The sequence below is a fragment of the Xiphias gladius genome, chromosome 15 (genome assembly GCF_016859285.1).
Source record: "Xiphias gladius isolate SHS-SW01 ecotype Sanya breed wild chromosome 15, ASM1685928v1, whole genome shotgun sequence".
NCBI lineage: Eukaryota > Metazoa > Chordata > Actinopteri > Istiophoriformes > Xiphiidae > Xiphias > Xiphias gladius.
The window spans coordinates 30,745,281-30,764,918 of NC_053414.1; the positions used below are offsets into that span (position 1 = coordinate 30,745,281).

The window sequence follows — 19,638 nt, forward strand, 5'->3', positions numbered from 1 at the left end:
GACTGGCTCAGGCTTTGCTTGAACCATCCCCTAGTTATGCTGCTATAGGCCTAGACTGCCAGGGGACTTTCCATGATGTACCAAGCTCCTCTCTCCACCTCTCCCTCTCCATCTGCATGCATTCATATCCCATTAATACTTGTTACTAACTCTGCATCTTCTTTCTCCTGTAGTTTTGTGCTTTCTCATCTCTCTGCTCTTGCCTCCTGTCACTTTTTGCATGTATCTCTGCCTCTAGAACTGCAGAGTCTGGATCTGTGACTGCAAACCACCTACTGCCCCCATTATCTTGCTCGAAACCCACTGCTTCAGTCATTATTATTAGTCTTGTTATTATTATTATTAGTTTTATTATTAGTCTTATTATTGTTAGTGTTAGTCTTATTATTAGTCCTATTACTAGTCCTATTATTACTCTTATTATTATTATTATTATACATCTTTATGTGGAACCTGCATTGTGCTATATTCTCTTCTGCCCTCTTTAAAAAGTCAGTCACAAACATCTTAAAACATTTTAAATAATTAAGAGAAAGACTGTGAAAGATAGTAAAATAAAAACTATTTAGTGATTCATTACAGCAAAATGCACAATTGCTGTAAGAATATTGCAATTTTTTTCCCTCAAGGCTTATTTGAATATTTTACTGTGACAATAAACACAGATGTCAGATGACGTAAAACAGCTCTAGATGCCACATCCAACACATTCCTCTTTGTGTGTTACAGCCTGGAACATTTCAAAATTTACAGATTGTATGACAAAGACTTCTTAGATGCCTTCTTGTTTCAGCAGATCAGATCAGATACAAGAGCAGTTCTTATATGTGTACAAGTTATGTAGTAGATCCTGGATCAGTGTGCAAGTTTATAATCTTATCCTACAATCAAGTCCAGTGACTCAGCAAATAGAAATCAAAAACCAGACTGCCCTAAAGTGAAGGACAGAAACTATGAGCAAGCAACCAAAACATGTTAGTGACAAACAGAGAAAAAGGCTAAAAAACTGACAATTGTCAAGTGAACATAGTAAATTTCAGTTTATTATACTACAGCATTTAATGTGGTTGATACATTATCCCCTCACTAGACAATTATGCTGGATCTCTGCTCTGATTGGCTGGTAAGATTCAGCCTAGGCTCTGACTTCGGTTGAATTCTGCTTGAACCATCCATGCGTTCTTTACAGACTGCCAAAGATCAAGACGACTGTGGGGGCACATCTTTGCAAAAAGCACTGATGTCAGCTAATAAATAACTATTATATAACAAATATAATAAACTACGAGCTAACAGCAACATCTCACCTATGGAGCCTCCCAGTGAACATACTATAAGCAGCATAACCTGGGCTAATTTTCGGTAAATGACATTTTACTGTACTAATTTTATCACCTTTACTGCTGGTGTCAGCTAACAGAAGTCTCTCTGAAACTGACAATACCACATTCACACCCACTTTGATTGGCCAGCTGTCTGGAGCTGAGAAGTTAAGCTAAGTTTGAATATCTCTCACCGCCTCTCTTTTTCCATTCTTTAAACAACTATTTCTGTCACTTTCCTTCTGAACAACCAAGTGGAACACTATATGAATGTTTTAGAGGAAAGAGTGTATGGAAATGTTATCCCCATATTTAAACAATTATTGCGTCTCCCTCCTCTCAATGACAGCCAGCTTTCACGCTGCGATCTATACTACTAACTTTGGTGATCCGATAACTGTACTCTGGCGCCACCATGAGGTTGTCATTTGTTTTTTGAGTGAGGTGTCTCAACTTTTGGATAGGCTACATAAAATAACTTTGGTGATCCTCCAACTTTTCATCTAGCAACATTATCAGGTCAAAATGTCAATGTTTCTAATACCTTGGAAAAACACTAATTAGGGTCAGATAGTAATGATTAATGACATTACTATCAGCCTCAGCTTCACTTTGTGTTTAGTGCTCATTAGCAAATGTTAGCATGCTAACTAACTGAAAGAAGACAGTGAACATGGTAAAGATGACAGCTTATAACCATCAGCATATAAGCAATCATTGTAAGCACTGTGTCTAAATATAGCCTCACAAACAGAGCTTCTAGCACGCCTTTAGACTTTTAGTCTTGTCTTAACAGTAAAGTCAATTCGTCTGAATCTGAATGTTCTTTTTAAATGTACTATGATGAGCTGATCTTTATACTAGCAAACTGTACATAATAGGTAGGTTTTATATGAACTTGTCAGTGTTGAGTGTTTAATGTTTCTTCAGTGTGTGTGTCACTATTTTTTATTATTTTTATTTTTTCTGTGTGCCTCACAGCTTCTTAGTAGCTGTCATCAGCCCTTTTTTAATTTTACTTTTATCATTTTTATCCCAGGGTTTGTGCGTTGAGGAGTTGCACATTGATGCAGTGTCTTCTGCCTCTTCTCCGCACACAGTGGCAACAAACTACCTTTTGGTGAGGAAGTACTACTTTAAAATAAAAGTCTTTAAACACTGATTGTGCGCTTATGTTGTGGCAAAAATATCTCCCTTGGGACTTTGAGTCCAATTTCGGAAAGGAGAGGTGTGCGTCGACTCCAGATACAGTAAGTGGTAGAAAATGGATGGATGGATGGATGGGTGGATGAATGGATGGGTGGGTGGATGGATGGATGGATAGAGGTGTGGGTGTTACAGCAAAGAACCTTTTGGTTTTTTTGTAGAAAAATCAACATATTCAACTACATGTTGTGTGTGTGTGTGTGTGTGTGTGTGTGTGTGTGTGTGTGTGTGTGTGTGTGTGTGTGTGTGTGTGTGTGTGTGTGTGTGTGTGTGTGTGTGTTTTGGAAAACATAACCACCTTGAAACTCTGGGATGATATATTACTTTAATTTGTTTGGAATTTTGCACGAAATAGACACTTTGGCAATTTTGGGAATAATACGATTGGGTTAAATTTGTACTTGACTGAATTATTCCGTTATGCTGTCTGTGCACAGATTTAAAGTGCATCCTTTACACAACCTCATTCATCACGCAAAACGAAGGGAAGCTCTGTTCACAGTCATAATTAGTCCAACCATCTGTAAGGAGAGAACAAGAGAAAGACTTAGATATTTGCAACAAATGAACGTATCCTTATGCCCTATACAGAAAACATTACAAAAACTCTATTTACAAGTAAGTGAGATAATATTATATTCAGATTTTAAATCTAGCCTGACTTATTATGTGTATGGATTTAATTATCTTGGTGCTAACTGTGCAAGGTTTGTTTGACTTCTGGTGACGTTTTATCCTCCTATATGCTTTGACGCTGAAGTCTCAAGAAAAGAAAAAAATTCAGTCTTCTGGCCTAATTCTTGGGACAAAATATCTAATTTCAAGGTTTACACTTTTGTTTGTATGAACTTGTCACTTTCCATTGATAAATATAGTGCCTCAGATGGTTTACTTCAAATTCAGTACAATACAACCTATAGTCTCAGAATAATCATTACCCCTTTTCTGATGCTGGAAAATGCTTACACATGTGCCAGGCACAGACAAAATGATGTAGAAACTTCATAAAAAAGGACTAACTATGAATGAACTCAATCATATTGGTCAAATTTGTCATCAAAGTTGATTTTTTTTCAATGTCCATTGTTTATAAACAAGACTTAATAGTATCCAGCCATGCTAGTGGACCTCTGAGTCTGTAGGTACAGCAGTATTTTGAGATAAATTCTGATTTTGGAATGTCAGCGTGCTAACATTTGCTAATGTTCCACACATACTAACATTTGTTAGTTAGCACTTAATGCAAACTACAATGTACACTGATGAGAATGTCATAAGGTCAGAGTCAGAGGGTCACTAAAGTCACTGAGATTCATCCTCTGGGGACCAATTATATATGAACCAAATTTCAATCCAAATTTCAATCCATTCCATAGTCTAGAGGAAAAGCAAGGGAATCACCGAAGTCACTTAGAGAAATCCTCTGGGGACCATAAATGTCTGTGCAAAATTCCATGGAAATCCAATGGCTGATGAGATATTTCAGACTGGACCAAAGTGTTAGACCCACTGATCAACATTAGCATGGTTAGAGCCGCAGCAATAACAGGTCAGTTGGCATGGTGCATCAGTGCCAGATGAAAATTGTAGGTTCATAACCTAGTTGGGCAAGACTTTATACTGGTATTGCCTGTGTGAACTTTTGTTATCTAGAAACAACAAAAGAACTAATCTTATTTTAAGTTCTTTGATCCTGTTTTAAGACCTCTGATGTATGTACATCGTGAAAAATCTTACCAAGGGACAATCACTTATTGCACTGGAACTCAAAATTGCTTGTTTCAAACAAAAGAAAGCTCATATCTAAAATGTTTTCACTTAAAGGTAGAGTAAGTGAATCTAATACACTTTTTGTCAAATTCAGTTAATATCTCCTTATGGTATGCTAGCAGTCCATTCTGTGTATGTGATGAAAAAAATCCGTTGTGGTCCGAAATTGTTCAAAATTGTTGGAGCACTATGATCATGCGAGGGGGAAAACCCGCGTGAACATTGGCTAGGCTTCCCAACGTTGAGGCTGCACAGTCGGACTTGGAAAGAATTTCAGCCCTGGACTTATGTGCTGGGACCTGCCCACACCCCGAATGACAGGCACACAGAAAGGGCTGGTAAAGAGACTGATAAGGCTGGTAAAATCTTTAAGGACTTTGTAAAATTTTTAACAGTCCACCAACCCACTGATGCGGCGGCCCACTTGACGGCCCACTGGGATTTGTCCTGATGGCCAGTTCAACTATGCTGGAGAGACTATGTTTCACAGAGCCAGTAGGTCAGTATTGTTTTGTCCTGTTTGTGATATCCCAACTGGTTAGTTAGCAAGCAGGTACCGGTGTCACATTTGTGTGTCCATTAACATAGAATAACTTGCCCATGGACATTCAGCTTACTTTCTAGTTTGCCATGATATGTTGTTGATGTGGTGTTAGCTATTGTAGCAGGAGAGCTGTGAGTATCGCTGTCTGCAGCTAGTGTGCTGGCTCTGGTAACCGTCCTGTTCTCTCTGCATGTCAGCTTCACAGGAGCAACTGTAACTATCTCATTGTTTGGTCTATATCATGGTATTTGTCCGTACAACGTGCAAAGGGTTCTATAGACACAAAGACCTAAAAACAGAAGTTTGCTGCAGTGGGATTGATGCATAATTCGAAATACTACACCAGGTAACATTGCCTTCCTTGTTAGCTTAGCTACAAACCTACAGTCTTCTCTTCCGTAACTGTAGTTTTGTAAAAACAATCTAAACAACTAACTCTCGCTAGTTTTTACTCTGTTGCTTTTTGGACGTTGTGTTTGTGTGCATGTAGTTTGTTTGATGACATTTTAGAGAATCTCAGTATAAGACTGGATTGTGCAATTGTGTTGTTGCCTTAGCAATGCATGTCCATGAATTTGGGGGGCGGAGCTCTTGAAGGAGCACTGAAGGGAGGGGTGTATTTGTTTTGCTGCCGAATTCAAATATCAACAATTTTTCTCCAGAATTGCCTACTCCACCTTTAAATTTGATAGGGCATTCTTTCAGCGAACCATGTATGTATAAGGAGTTTTTGCAGAGTTTATGCAGAAATAGCTAAAGCCAAACTCTATCATTAAAAAATAAATTAATAAATACATACATAGAATTCATACATCTACTTCATACAGGCTGGTGATGGATCATAAAACTTGTCAAAATTTTCTTTCTACATCAAAAACTAACCACCGAATTTGCACTTGAGCTAGAGTTTGATTTTAAAAATGACCACGATCCAGTCTTTTCTGTGGATGAAACTGAGATTGTTTAAAGAAACCTCCAACTATGTACTGTAAGTGTGGTTTCTTACCAGAGCTGGATGTTGAAAGACAGGAGTTGATGCTGTATGTAGACATCTGAATAAAAAATCCCTGATAAAACCAGGAACCATCTAGCCACATCCACTGGTCCTTGAGTGAGACAGTGATATGTTATCATTTAATCAAAGCTCTTAGTGGATTTATCTTTTTTCTAAGTGTGTTAGTGAAAGAACATCTATTATTATAATTTAAAGCCAATGTGTGCAAAATTTTAATCTTTGCAGGGTTGATGGTGTCTACCATGGTGTTATTCTTAATACTACCCACAGATGGCGCTAAGGTAAGGGCTTTTCAATCCCTACACATTTAGACATTTAGGTTTTGAGTAAGCAAATTATATGTATGTATGTATAAGTATTTGTGCTTTCATGCTTGTATGTGCCTTGGTATTTATATAATTTATATAATTTCTGGATTTGGAGAGCATTTCCCTTAATGTGTATGCTTTCTCTCTTGTATGTATCTTTGTCAGTACAGCACAGAAACTCTTAATGGTTAATCTGCTGTTTAATTGTCTCACCTCAAGGTAGAATCCACCCAGCCAGGTTGGAGAAAATCCATAAGCGGTGGTTTTCTCGTAGAGGAAGAAATACTCCTGAAGGCTGTGGATGGAGACCAGGCTGGCCTGGAGACCAGAACAGTAATTCTGGTGGAGAAAAAGAGGGCAGAGAAGGATGAAGCATGGAACAGAGCAGGAAGTACAGGAGAAAGAGGAAAAGAGGTGAAATTAAGGTCAAGGGTAGGGTAGAGAGTAACAGTATGAAAGGAGGCACACAGAAGTAAAAGGCAGCATGTACAAGGTCAGAGAGAGGAGGTAGGAGAAGGAAGGAGAAGAGAAGGAAAGAAAGTGACCACTGGCGGAAAAATTAGAGAGTAAACTCAATTTGACTATGTTAAGCGTGGGTAAACATGAGTGGGTTGTAGTAGGCTTGAAGACTTGTTTTCAACTGTTATAACAACTTTAAGCTTTTGTTAATTTGTTCTATAAATTTTGTTCCAAAAAATTAATGGACAGCTTATAAAATGGTTACAATTCCTACATGGTTCATTCAATGTTAATGCTGACACTCTTAAGAAAAAGCTGAAAGCCAGCACTTACACCTCATAGTCATCACTTCATTTTAAATCCAAAGTACTAGATTACAGAGCTAAAACATAATGTATAATTGAGATATATTGGAGACAAATATGTATTTTTCTTATTTGTGACTTAGTGTATACAGTAAATTTTCATATAAAAACCAGTATTCAAATAATAGTCTTGAATGATCTTGAATAGAAGAGGCTATTACGAACAAAAAATGCCAGTCGCTGATACAGACTGTATCAACAATCTTGAGGTGGAGTAATACTTGAAGACAGTAACTTGCATAGTAAATTCAGTTTAGCATCCATTTGAACATGTTATACTCACAACTCTGCTTCTCTAAGTTTCCTCTTTTTTAACGCAAATCATGTTTTCAAACTTTAATTGATTCGAGACGTTTCTAATTTGCTGTACTCTTGACTGATATTAAATCACTGTCAACAAAACTCAACACTTCCTGATGTTTCTTCATATCAAAAGCCTTCAATGCAAAGGAAAGGCTGCAAGACTTTTAATGACAAAAGTTTAGGGGAAGTGTTGAGCCGAATGCCTGACAAGACTCTTGCTGCACTGATGGAATTAGCGCTTTGGAAACGGACATTACACTGAATTAATCAAGACAAAAGGTAACCATGGAGAGACTTTTTGCATTAACCGGGAAACGGGACCAATTTCCAAGTAGAGGCCCAAGTGAAATAAATAATGGACTAGGCTACTATATATGAACAGAGGTGGATAGAGTACCCAAAAACTGTACTCAAGTAAAAGTACTGTTACTTTGTAAAACAAGTACTCAAGCAGAAGTAAAGGTAGTCATCGAAAAAACTACTAGTGTTAGAGCACAAAAGTATCTACTTAAAAACAACTTGAGTAGCGAGTAACCTAGTGAAGAAAAAATACTGGCATAGCACTTATTTTATTTTATGTGGATATGACTGACATCATCTAAACCACAGATGATAATCCTCAGGTAAAAGTAAAGAAGCGAACATATACCTCTGTGCCTGGGCGGTTTGTAATGAAATATCACAGTATCTCCTGACCGGATAATCTGCTACACACACCAAGACAATATTCCCAGTCTGTGTCTCTCAAGTGTCATCACAAAAATTTCCATGTGAGTATTGCATTAATTATACACTTTATGAAGACATTTTAACTACATTCTTTGCTTGTTGCCTCCTATATTAGATTATATTATTATTTGGAAATAAATCAGCAGATCACATATGCATGGACCATGTGTATCATGTCTAAAAGGAAATAGTATAAATAGGAGTGTCAAGATATTACAGTGTCCTTAAAGATCAACATAATTCCAGTTCATACAACAAGATTCTAGAAGTGGCCAAACCAGTCTCTAATCTTACTCAAAATAGGCCCGCATTTTAATAGCAAGGAGTCAGACTAGTGAGATCCACATCATTCCCCTTAATAAAGTACAGTAAATGATAAAACAGCGTAATGCAATGTAATCGGTGTGATGCACATTTACAGCTTGCATAATTCTAAAAATTATAGGGGTTATGTCGGTTTCTAAATGAGAATATACACCAATCAGCTACAACATTAAAACCAGTTACCGGTTTTAATGTTTTGGTTGATCAATGTATATATACTGTATATATACACTATTCAGCAGGTAATGGGTTTTAATGTTGTGGTTGATCGGTGTAAGGCCAAGAGTAGGTCTGACATTTTGGAAGAAAAAGAAAGAAAATTCCTAATATCAGATGACTAATTTAGGCTCATTAAGAGATAATGAGGTGACGTTTCATTATGAATTGTGTATTAAAAACAGATGTGTTCAATGCTTCACTTTTACCCAAAGAAGAGCATCTGTGTTTGAAACTTTAGATCAGTTATCAGGATACTTGCTCTCTACTTTTCTCTCTCTCTTTGTCAGGCCAAATGAATGATGACTGGTTAATGCAGTTGCGGACCCACACCGTTAGCTCCAATATTTACACGGTAGAAAGTGGGAAAGGTGGTAGTTTGGAAGCTGTGTTTAGCCAAATGAACTTACTGGCTTTATCACAACAGACACAGTTGCTGCTCTCTGTCAGTTCAGAGTCAAAACAGTTCTCTGATGTCCTGACCTCAGACCTGCGTCCAAAACTCTCTGCACTCTGCGCAGAATGTACATGAATGCATAAAGTAATAAAGAAATCAAAGTAGCCCGATCAATGTATCTAAGTATAACGGAGTATGTTTCACTGAGTAGTGATTTTTCTCTAGAAATGTACTCAAGTCAAAGTAAAAACTATGCTGCATTAAAACTAATCCAACAAGTACAATTAAACAAAAAAGTTATGTAATGGAGTAAAGGCCACTCGTTTCTACCCACCTCTGTGTATGTTACCTAGCTATTGTATTTGCAAACAATCTGGATACAGGATATATTCTGATGTTGGAACAGGGCTCTTGTATTGTGTATTTACATCAGCTTCAGGCCAGGACAGATATTCAGAGTTGTAGTAATAACAGCTGCCTTTGAAACCCATCCAGCCTTCAGGACACACCATCCCCCGTGCTGTGAACGTCAAACAAAAACAAAATCATGCATGCCCTTCAATTTACTACAATTCTCTGGATTCAACTCCACAACCATGCATTTTTCACCTAAGACTGCCTGTCTTCCTTTACCTTTTACAAAGCACTAACAAAAAAACCCTACCATGGGAGAACTCATCTACCTCTCATTTTATCTAATTTTTGTGATTAACAACAATTCTCCCTGAGAACCAGAAATCAGACTGTCTCATGTTTCAAGCTTTGGACAAGGCAGGTTCTTAATTTCTTCACAAAGCTCAAACTAAATTGTTTCAGGGTGTGCTTTTAGTTTGAGAGTTCCTCTAAAATTTGACAGGTAACTAACAGAACGTTTGGAGACTCTAATCATGTCAGTGTCATGATAAAAATATGATGCCAGTAGAGATGAATGCCTTGAAAAAGTACAACAATGAGTGTGTGTATAGCAGTAGTCTGAAAAAACACAAAGTAATATAAAGGATCTCATAAACCTCTGTCTCATTCTCTCATTCTCTTCTCTGACGCTGTAACTTCACCATGAACCTCCCTTATGAGTCAAGCGAAAACAAAAAAAATGGGCTTACGGACATTGGAGTTCTTCACACAGATGGACGCAAAGCCACTAGTGTTGCATGGGGAATTGCTCCATGCCTCTGTGAAAAGAGAAGACAAAGGCCATGACAATAACGGAGCACAGTGTTATATAACTTTTCAGATGATAAATGCCCAAACTCACACAAGTGGCTTTGATTTTTCATTCTGAAAATGAAGTCCATATGTGAGACAAAATCATTCTCACAGTCACTGTTGTTTTCTCCTTTGTACTGACTGCAGGCCATTGGGCAATTTACCCCCATGGCCTGTGATACCCATTTATACAATGTATTATTAGGGTCCCTGGACCATCACGTGTGTGTTTTCTTACCATTAGAATTGAGCAGTAGGCAGGGGTCGGTGCTGTCTGGAGACTCACTGCTCCAGTTGTTGTTGTAGAACCAGGAACCATCAATCCATAACCACTGGTCCTGGAGGAAAAGCACAATATCAATATCAGTGCTTTGTTGTGCAGTAGAGAGTAACTTAAAATAACTATCAAAAATATGAAGAAAGAAATCAATTGCAAAAAGGGAAACAGTCATAATTATCAACATTATCTTAATATAGTGCATACATGTATTTGTTGGGCTAACACTCCATTACCAGTCGTAACACTGAGCTGCCACTGAGATGTCCTTAAAACAAGCAAACAGTCAGTGTGGCAAAGTCTTTACTTCCTGGCTTTAAGCTTCTATCCTCAGTGGACACATCTTTGTTTACTTTGACAGAAGATACTGTACATATAATCCCAACCGAGTGAGCCAAATGGAGCCAACAATGCAAACTAACTGAACCAAGTCAGTTTCATTGCAGGGGAATTTACCTTGGAGAGTTTATTTTGTCTGGTTCTGTTTTGGGGGAAGACTTTGACATGATCTTCAAAGAAAAACTGACAAAAAGCCAAAGCTTTTGGTACTTGATTAAAATAACATGCACATAAGAGGTCCCGCTGAGATCCTCTTGCACCATATTTTAAATATGTCTGAGCACTGTGTGAGTCAGGGTTTGTAGTGTGGTCTTCATCAACAATATTTCAATAATGTTTCATCACCATAATAGATTAAATGCTAAAAACACAACTATGGCATTTTTCAAAGATAAATTGTACTGTGATTAACAAATGTCTCTGCATCAACAATCTTTAAGCATAAAGGAGTTATATCACTTTCAATGAAATCAGTTTATTATTGTTGATGTATGAAGAAAGGTGTTTCAAACTCTCAGATAATCTAAGAAACGTGTGTTCAAGCTTCTGTCATACACTGTTCTGTAGTGCGTGTGTTCATTTACGTGTCCACACAATGACAGTCAAAAATACAGAATTTAGTGCATGAGTCGATATAAAAGTGCCTGATTTACCCTGACATTCTCAATTATCAAATGTCACCACCTCAATCTAGAAAACATGTCTCAAAACCTAGTTATATTCCTGAAATTCCTTAGACAATTCCGATTTTTTTCTGCCAAGTGCCTCTAAAATCTTTATTTCTTTGTGGTACTGCAAATTGCTACCACCATGGCTAATAAAATTACATCATGGTATGGTTTGTACCTGTAGGTAGAAACCACCCAGCCAAGCATCTTGACCACCATTATTGTTGGTGAGCTGCTGGAGGAAAGCGTACTCTTGACTGCTGTGGACGGGGACCAGCATGGAGTCGAGCAGTGCACAGTATGACTGGTGGGGGAGAAACAGGACAAAGAGAGACACATTAAAGAATATCTAAAGTTCATGCAGTCAAAGTTTTGCTTTACAAAGAACTGCAAAGAATATAAATGGTAGTCCATTGTGAGGTTAAAACAGAATATTGGGAACTGCTCCTAATTTAAATTCACATTTGATGTCAAATGGATGGACACTATGTAAGAAATCAAAGTGATTTGATTTAGGAAATCAGTGCAAAATATTCAAACTACAATCACAATATGCACCCAATGCTTACAACACACAAAACACAAGAATAAGTCTCTCTTTTTCCAAATTTTGTTTGTAATGATATATTGCTGGAGTGGCTTCTATTGGTGTTTCAAAAAACAAAAAAACAATGCACGTACACTGCACTGCACATGTGAAATTTTAACCAGGTAACCTTATAATCTGGGTCCTGAAATATAACAAATGCTTGAATACAACAATGCTCTTCATCTCTCTTGACCTGATTAACGGCATCATATGCCATCATACTTTTAACCTTTTCCTTTAGTAAGAATAAAACGGTGGAAGCCCATTTATGCCAGGAAAAGGAAAAACTTTGACTTTGTACTCACTCTGAATTCTGACTTTTCAGGTCAACATTATGAGATACTATCTCAAAATTATAACCTCTCTTTTTTTGGTTATTTATTTTACTATTCATTTATTATGTTTATTTACTGACCAGATTGCAAACTTTTTAACATTATTTTTCAAATTTATTAGACACTATGTCATAATTTTGACTCACTAATTCAAAATGATTGTAAGTCGCAATTTTGGGTCATTAATTAAAATTAAGAGATAATTATTTAGAATTTTGACTCAGAAATTCAAAATCATGTTGGTAAATCAGAGCTAGCTTTAGTAGCTCTAAACATTATGACTTACTATAAAATAATTTTAGTAAATTTTTCAAAAGTATTTTTATTTTTTTATTTTAGTAATTCCTAAATTTTCATACAATTTTCAACTTTTCCTGACAGAAATTAGCTTCCATAAATAGCAAACATTAATTTACAGTGGCTTAAAAAACTGAAAAAAACTAATCAGTCTGCCTGTACTATGGCTTTATTTACTTACACTGCCATTACACATACATATATATAAAAACACATCACTGAATAAGTAAGGCTCCAATCTAACACTGATGTTAGATTATATAATGCTGATAATGTACAATATGTACAATATTTGTCTTGGAGGGAATTAATGTAGAGAGCCCAACAAACTGACCAGTAGGTCTACATTTCATTTATAGATGAGTTGTGTTTTCTATACAGTGTGTTTGGTACTGCAGTCTTAAGTCAGTCTTTACCTGAGCCTCAGGCCAGGTCTTGCCCTCATACACAAAGTAGTAGCAACGTCCCAGGAACACCTCCCATCCATCAGGACACATCATCTGGCTTGTCAAGGGAGTAGTGTATGTAGTAGGTTGTGGTGGTATGGCTGATGAAGATGTGGTGATACAACAATAAGATGATGTGAGTGGAGTGATGGGTGTAGAGTACAGTGTGGTTGAATCAGTGGTCTGTGTGGAGGTAGGGTCATTGTAAAGCCCTGTCACTATATCTGTCGTGAATGGGTTAGTAACAGTGACAGCCTCTACAGGAGGCACTGTGAAGAAAAGAATTAAAGGCTGTATTACTTCAAAAATATCATCATGTTAACCCTACGTTGTCAAACTCTTTTCACATGTGGTACACAAAACCCCCTTCAACTCCTCTCATGAGTGAATCCTGTACTAAATTTTCATCATATAAATAGTTGAAAGTGTTCAAACACCGAAAAACAAAACATTAATTGGGGGCTCAACTTGCTTACATGCTGTATTTAAATTGTTTTGTTTGACATTCATATCATCTATGCAAAGGTGAAAAAGACATTTTTATAAACTGATCTGATATGAGAAAAACTTAAAATCAGGTCATGCACAGTGCTTTGATGAGATCTTTTTTTTTCCTTGTGTATAAAAAGCACTCAGACCCTTTGCTATTTTCTGACCTTGAAATTCACTTTGCCAGTCTGTGTGATATTTTGGCACAGGGAGCATGGTGCACATGAAGCAGTGCTAGGCGAGTTGTTGGTATTATGGTGGAAAATGGGCTGAAACTTTACAATGAGGATAGACGTTTCCGACCCATGTCTCTTAAACTACTTTAATTAAACACTCCCCAGCCAGAAGATGTGTTGAAATCAGCATCAAAAGACAACATTTAATGTGGCCAAAACAGAAACGTCATTAAGCAGTCAGCATTTAGAATGAATATGACTGATTCTGTTGTCCACAGCTCCTTTACAGTTACTAAATAAAAAGTTTCTCCTTCGGTTCATGAAATCCTTGTAGCCTGAAGGTAGCAGGACATGTATGTTGATAAATCTGCAACCTCTTATTTGAATGCCGTGCCAGAGCACACTGCCATTACACACGACTGCCCGCTGTGTGTACCTTTATTAAATCACACAACAAAATAACCACACATACCTCTACACACATCAGACAGGTCCATTTTAATTCGTTATTCTACCTGTTTATGTGGAAGACACTGGATCTATCATGTTGAAAAAACATCAGTAGTGCTGTGTGTTCAGAAGATGCCAGCCATTCAGACATCATGATTTATTATTATTTTTGCTCTTAAATGCATTTGCTCTATAGAGAGAACTGTGTCAAACAGAACAAGGGACGCGACTCCATGTTTCAGGCTTATTTTAGTGACATACCTGATGCAGTCCTGACAGAGAAGACAACACCCAGGAGAACACAAAGGAAAAGAGATGACTTCATGGTGATGAATGATGCACCCCTGCCATAGAAGAAAACATTCATCACTCAGCACTTAAAATTCACTTCATCCCTTATTTTGGTTCTGATGGAGTGGAAAAGGTGCTAAAAAGGCTTACCTGGTAAATAAGAGATGATCTTCCGCAGGGAGATCCCAAATTGCCCGGGGCTTTATAGTTCCACATCACAAGTTAACCCATTTCAGTCAAATATGTACTTAACATCCATGTGATAAATTAATCAGCATGTCTACATAAAGATATCAATTTATCAGTGTTTGTTCAAGTAGTTTCCCGAAACTGCTGGAAGCTTAATGTCTTTGAGTGTTGCTGTGCCCCAGTTTAAATGCTTTCCATTTTTCCAGGAAGTCAGACAGATCAGGATGAAAACCAAACAAAAACTCAATTTATGTGCTGAGATTTAAATTCAGTTCTTAGTGTATTTGTGAATATAGCAGGAATTAATAGGCGCAAACCAATGACTGAAAATTAGAGATTTTTGATTTTTTGTTCTGAGGGCCTAAAGTAGCACCTGCTGACTTTGATTTCTGGGATATCAACTAAAGCTACAACTAAAGAGCTGCTAATCAGTTAATGACGGTCACATCTCACGTCATGTTGGTATTGAAGGTGCAACCAAGGGTATTAACCGTATTTACTGTACATAGTAATTTCTCCGCTCTGGGTAAAAAAGGTCACCAGATATTTCTTAACATATCATTGCCCATTTAAAACTAAAACTTTTAATCTGCTGTCCCAGAACTCACTCCTGATTATTTTAATGTGTGTAAACATAATTTAACACCTTTAAATTCTCAAAATTAAAACCTGAAATGAAAGTAAATTACAATTCCAATTTCATTTGGATTAGATAAATTCCATAAAAGGATCTTTTGAATTTGAAAGTCCCTGATTTGATTTGCGAAAATTAATACCTATCCCTGAGCAGACATGATCTCTCATAAATATATGAAAAACCGTACCAGTAACTACTCCAAAAAACAGGAAACCAATTAAACAACATTCAGCCACAACATTAAAACCAGTTGCAGGTTTGTTTACAGTATATATATATATGATGTATAGACAAGCACTTGTTAACTTGTATAAGTTGGTCAATTGATATTTTGTATATAAATAATGAATTAAATAACTATGTTTTTCATAGTTGTCACACTTAGTGATGAAACTACTATGTGACTCAGCAGTTCCCCTCAGCTAAGGAGAGTGTAAGAGTCTTACGTCTCAGTGTTTTGGTATTAGTATGCAACTTTGCTATTGTGGTTTGTCAGTGTTTAAACCTGCATTAACAGATTTTTGTTTTTTTGTTTTTTCCTTTTTCGGGCAGTTTTTAGGCAGTCCAACATTTTAGCTTCCTTCTAGGTCGATTTTGGTCTCTACCAACTCCTCGAGCAAATATATTTGTCTTAACAACTTAATGATACACAATTTTCACCAATGAATTGCTAACTTGCACTACAGGTGCAAGCCATAAAACCCAAACAATAAGCTGAATGATGCTGAATTCTCCGTAGAGCTGAGGGGAACTGCTGTGTTGGTTGACAATTTCTCCATAGATTCTACACACTTTCACATTCACATGGTTAGTGAGTCATTGTTACTATAAAAAAACAAATTTGTCCAGCTTTAAGGTTGGCATCACAATTGTAACTACTTACTGGTATAAAAGCGCAAAAACATTGATTTAGTACCAGTGTAAATGTAATATGTTGGATTAAGGTGCAATCATTTGTAGAAGAATATTAAGTTTATTAAATTACACTTAATTGACATACACGAAGCATAACATAAGGTCAGGTAGACCACTTAAGTCTCACTTGTATTGACTGATTAGCTCTAGCCGTTTGCAGTATGTTTACAATGACCGGCTCATTCACAACTGTGCTCATACTAATCATGCTAATGCAGGTCACCTGACACTCTCTATGCTTCCCAGTAATGCTTCCCAGTAAATAATCATGGTGTGCCGCATGTCCAGTTGTCAGTCAGCCATCAGTTCAGATGCTAGGACAGAAGCCGACTTTCCTGTGTTTGCTGTCTGACTGTGACCACTCTGTCAGTGGCCTATTCATCGGAATTCGACTCACCATTATACTGGGGTCTGACCTAAGTATCTGCTGCCGTGCTGCACCTGCTCTTCTTTCTATCTCTTCTCCATAGCTCCTCTCTCTCTCTCTCTCTCTCCCTCTCAGCTGCACCCCCGGAGCCCTGTGCTGCTTGAGGTTCCTGCCTCTTAAAAGGGAGTTTTTCCTTGCTACTGTCGCCAAGTGCTTGCTCATGTGGGAATGTTGGGTCTCTGTAAATAATATTGTAGAGGATGCGTTCTAGACATGCTTTATAGGAAAAGTGCCGTGAGATAACTTCTGTTATGATATGAATTTAGAAACTTGTAGTTTATAGTATTTCCCTTGAATTGGGATGTTCTGTATCTTGCTAAATGTTAATCTGAGGTGTACTGCTATGTCTCAGATAAGAAGGGTTTTGCTAACATTCAAAGGTTATAGCTACAAGCTTGTTGCTTCTCTTAGGATAGGTTCGTTTAGTTTAGAATATACCTCTTGAATCAGGATATTGGTGGCATCCGGCCATGTTATTCTGAGGTATTCTGTCTACATCGGAGCATTCAAGGGGAATTGCAACATGCTCTTGCAGGTAAGGTAGGTAAGTTTAGAATATTGGGCCATCGTGGGCCACCAATCCATATACAATCCATATACAGTGGGCTTGAAGGGAAGTGAGTAGAGGTAGAGGTTGGGGGAAGAAAGTTAGAGAGTGAAAGTAGAGAGTGAACAGACAGAGTGAGGGGGTTTTAAAAAAGGGCAGGCATGAAGTTGAGTATGTCATATAGGTGTGAGTGTATTTCTGTATATGAGAGTGCATGTGTGTGTGTGTGTGTCTGTCTGTCTGTAAGCAATGGAAAAAAGGCAGTTGGTAGTCAGGTCTATAGAAATATAACTAAACAAAACAAACAGAAAAAACTTCAAACAAATAATAATTAGAAATATTATATAGCAATTTATTGGGAGAAAGAGATGGAGAGAAAAAATAGAAATAATAGGAAGTAAAAAATAAAAAATAATATTAACAATAAGGAAACAGCAGCTCCAACATAAAGAAACAACAAAAATCCTAACAATGCTATTACTATGACTAATAATCATAATAATACTTATCATAATAACAATGTTAAATTATTAACAAAAACAAAAAAATAAATATTGTATAAAATAAATATATAAAATTAGGGTGAAGAAAGAAAGAAAGAAAAAATTTAGGGATAACTGCAGTTGGTGACAGAGACATACAAGTTCTTTCAGTGGAATAATTTAACATAAATAGTACTAAGGTTTGGTGTGTTTTTTTTAATGGAAAAAAAGTCATTGAAACAATGCTCTCATCTATGCCAATAATAACAGGAAATGGTAAAAAATATCCCTTATGTCAACATAACTATAAATACCCCCACCAATGCTGCCCCCCACCAACAACAGCAGCTTGAATGAGACTGTTTCAATCCTGGCAGCCAGAGCCTTGCTGATAATTTTAATGTTAGTATTGAACAGTGATAGGGGACTGAAACTAGATGGGTGTTTATCTGGTTTTATTGATAGGGTGATAATTGCCTTGTCCCTGCTAGGTAGGAGTTTGGATGTGAGAGTGAATTCAACGATCATTCTATTGAATAGAGTGGAGATTGACCAGAAGTGTATAGAGCTCTGCAGGGAAGGCTGTCCAGTTCTGGGGTCTTGTTTGGAATATGTCTAAGTGCACTGAGGAGCTCTTCTAATAAAAAACTAAACAAAACTCTGGAACAGATTGTTTATATCCATAGGGCTATGGAGAGGTTTCCGTGCGAGTCCCTGAGAACCGGGAGAATGCTTTTTTCGGTATTTTGTTTCAGTTGATTTACCAAGTATTTCTCTGTTTTATTGCTCTGTCTAAGTTTTCGTATCTGAGTCTCTCTATAAAGATTTGAGGTCTCTTGTTAACAAATGTATTCAGTTTTAGTTTATATTGTCTAAATTCAGTAAGAATATTTTTAGTTGGTGTGATAGTGTAGCCTTTTTCAAGTTCTCAATTTTGTTTGGTTTGTTCATCTCTTTTCTTTTCATAAGATAATTAAGAGATTACCTTATCCTTGAAACACCCTGCTTATGAGAGAAGTGATGGAGAGGTATTCGGCAAGTAATTTCCTTCAATTAAACCCTCTTTTGGTGTAACTATCAAAGTCATTGCCTTTAACCTGATGTGTTGAATCGCCATCTGGCAAATGACATCTGAAGAAGCAGTCTGTTGAGCTTGAATGAGAGTGGTGCATGGTCACTGAAAGAGAATGGGTGAATTTGGGAATCATTAGTGCAGGCAGTGCAGTGAAGTCTCACTTGTATTGACTGATTGCAACAGAAGTTTGCAGCATTCGGTACAATGACTGGCACATTCACAGCTGTGTAGCTAGAAACTTCCAATCGTATTCATTCAGGTGTACATCGCGGACCATATAACCTGACACTTACCCCTGTTCAGGCTTGGACATACTGTCCACGTCCATGTTCGCAGACAGCTGCAGACTTCTCTCCGGCCATGCGGACAAGCACACGGTTACATTCATACTACAGTTAATGGTCCTCATTGGTCCACGTCGGTCTGGCATTCAACCTAAACAGCAAGAACAGCTCCTGCGTTTGTTGTTTTTGGCTGAAGAAAAAAAGGAATGCAAAAAGAGAGTATAATTAAATTTGATTCAAAGAAGAAATATATAAATGTGGGTAATCCTGGATCTCCTCACACAACCTCTTTTCAAAACAAGAATCCATTTTGTTATCTGGAGCATACGCAGTCCGCACACTTGTTTAGGATGCATGCGGACGCCTGCATAGGTCTCACTTGCAGTTGTTGTTGTTATACCACTTTCTAGTCTGCTTGATGTCCACTTGGTGTGGACCATGCGCAGTTGGTGCCCTTATAGCGTAGTGACCACACAGAGTCCACACGCTCACAACACACTGGTGGGTACACCAACAACCCCACAGAGCCTAGCGTACATCCTCTAGCGATGAAATATACAT

At 37.4% G+C, this 19,638-nt stretch overlaps 1 protein-coding gene across 1 annotated transcript; it reads right to left on the bottom strand.

Annotated features, from left to right (window-relative positions):
- Positions 1-2,854: 2,854 nt before the first annotated feature.
- LOC120800008 (macrophage mannose receptor 1-like) lies at positions 2,855-16,707 on the bottom strand. Its single transcript, XM_040145711.1, has 11 exons — positions 16,660-16,707; positions 14,672-14,721; positions 14,492-14,574; positions 13,086-13,384; positions 11,627-11,752; positions 10,403-10,502; positions 10,062-10,130; positions 9,387-9,478; positions 6,379-6,504; positions 5,849-5,948; positions 2,855-3,049 (listed from the first exon to the last, which is right to left on the bottom strand). The coding sequence occupies exons 1-11, from the start codon at positions 16,660-16,662 to the stop codon at positions 2,982-2,984; spliced, it is 1,116 nt and encodes a 371-aa protein (XP_040001645.1). The 5' UTR covers positions 16,663-16,707; the 3' UTR covers positions 2,855-2,981.
- Positions 16,708-19,638: the final 2,931 nt, after the last annotated feature.

Bases quoted from the DNA above. Each gene is read 5' to 3' on its own strand.
- LOC120800008 (XM_040145711.1), bottom strand. The intron at 10,131-10,402 runs GTAAGAAAACAC...CTCTTTTCACAG, and splicing joins CCTACTGCTCAATTCTAATG to AGGCATGGAGCAATTCCCCA. The intron at 5,949-6,378 runs GTGAGACAATTA...GTCTCACTCAAG, and splicing joins TGGGTGGATTCTACCTTGAG to GACCAGTGGATGTGGCTAGA.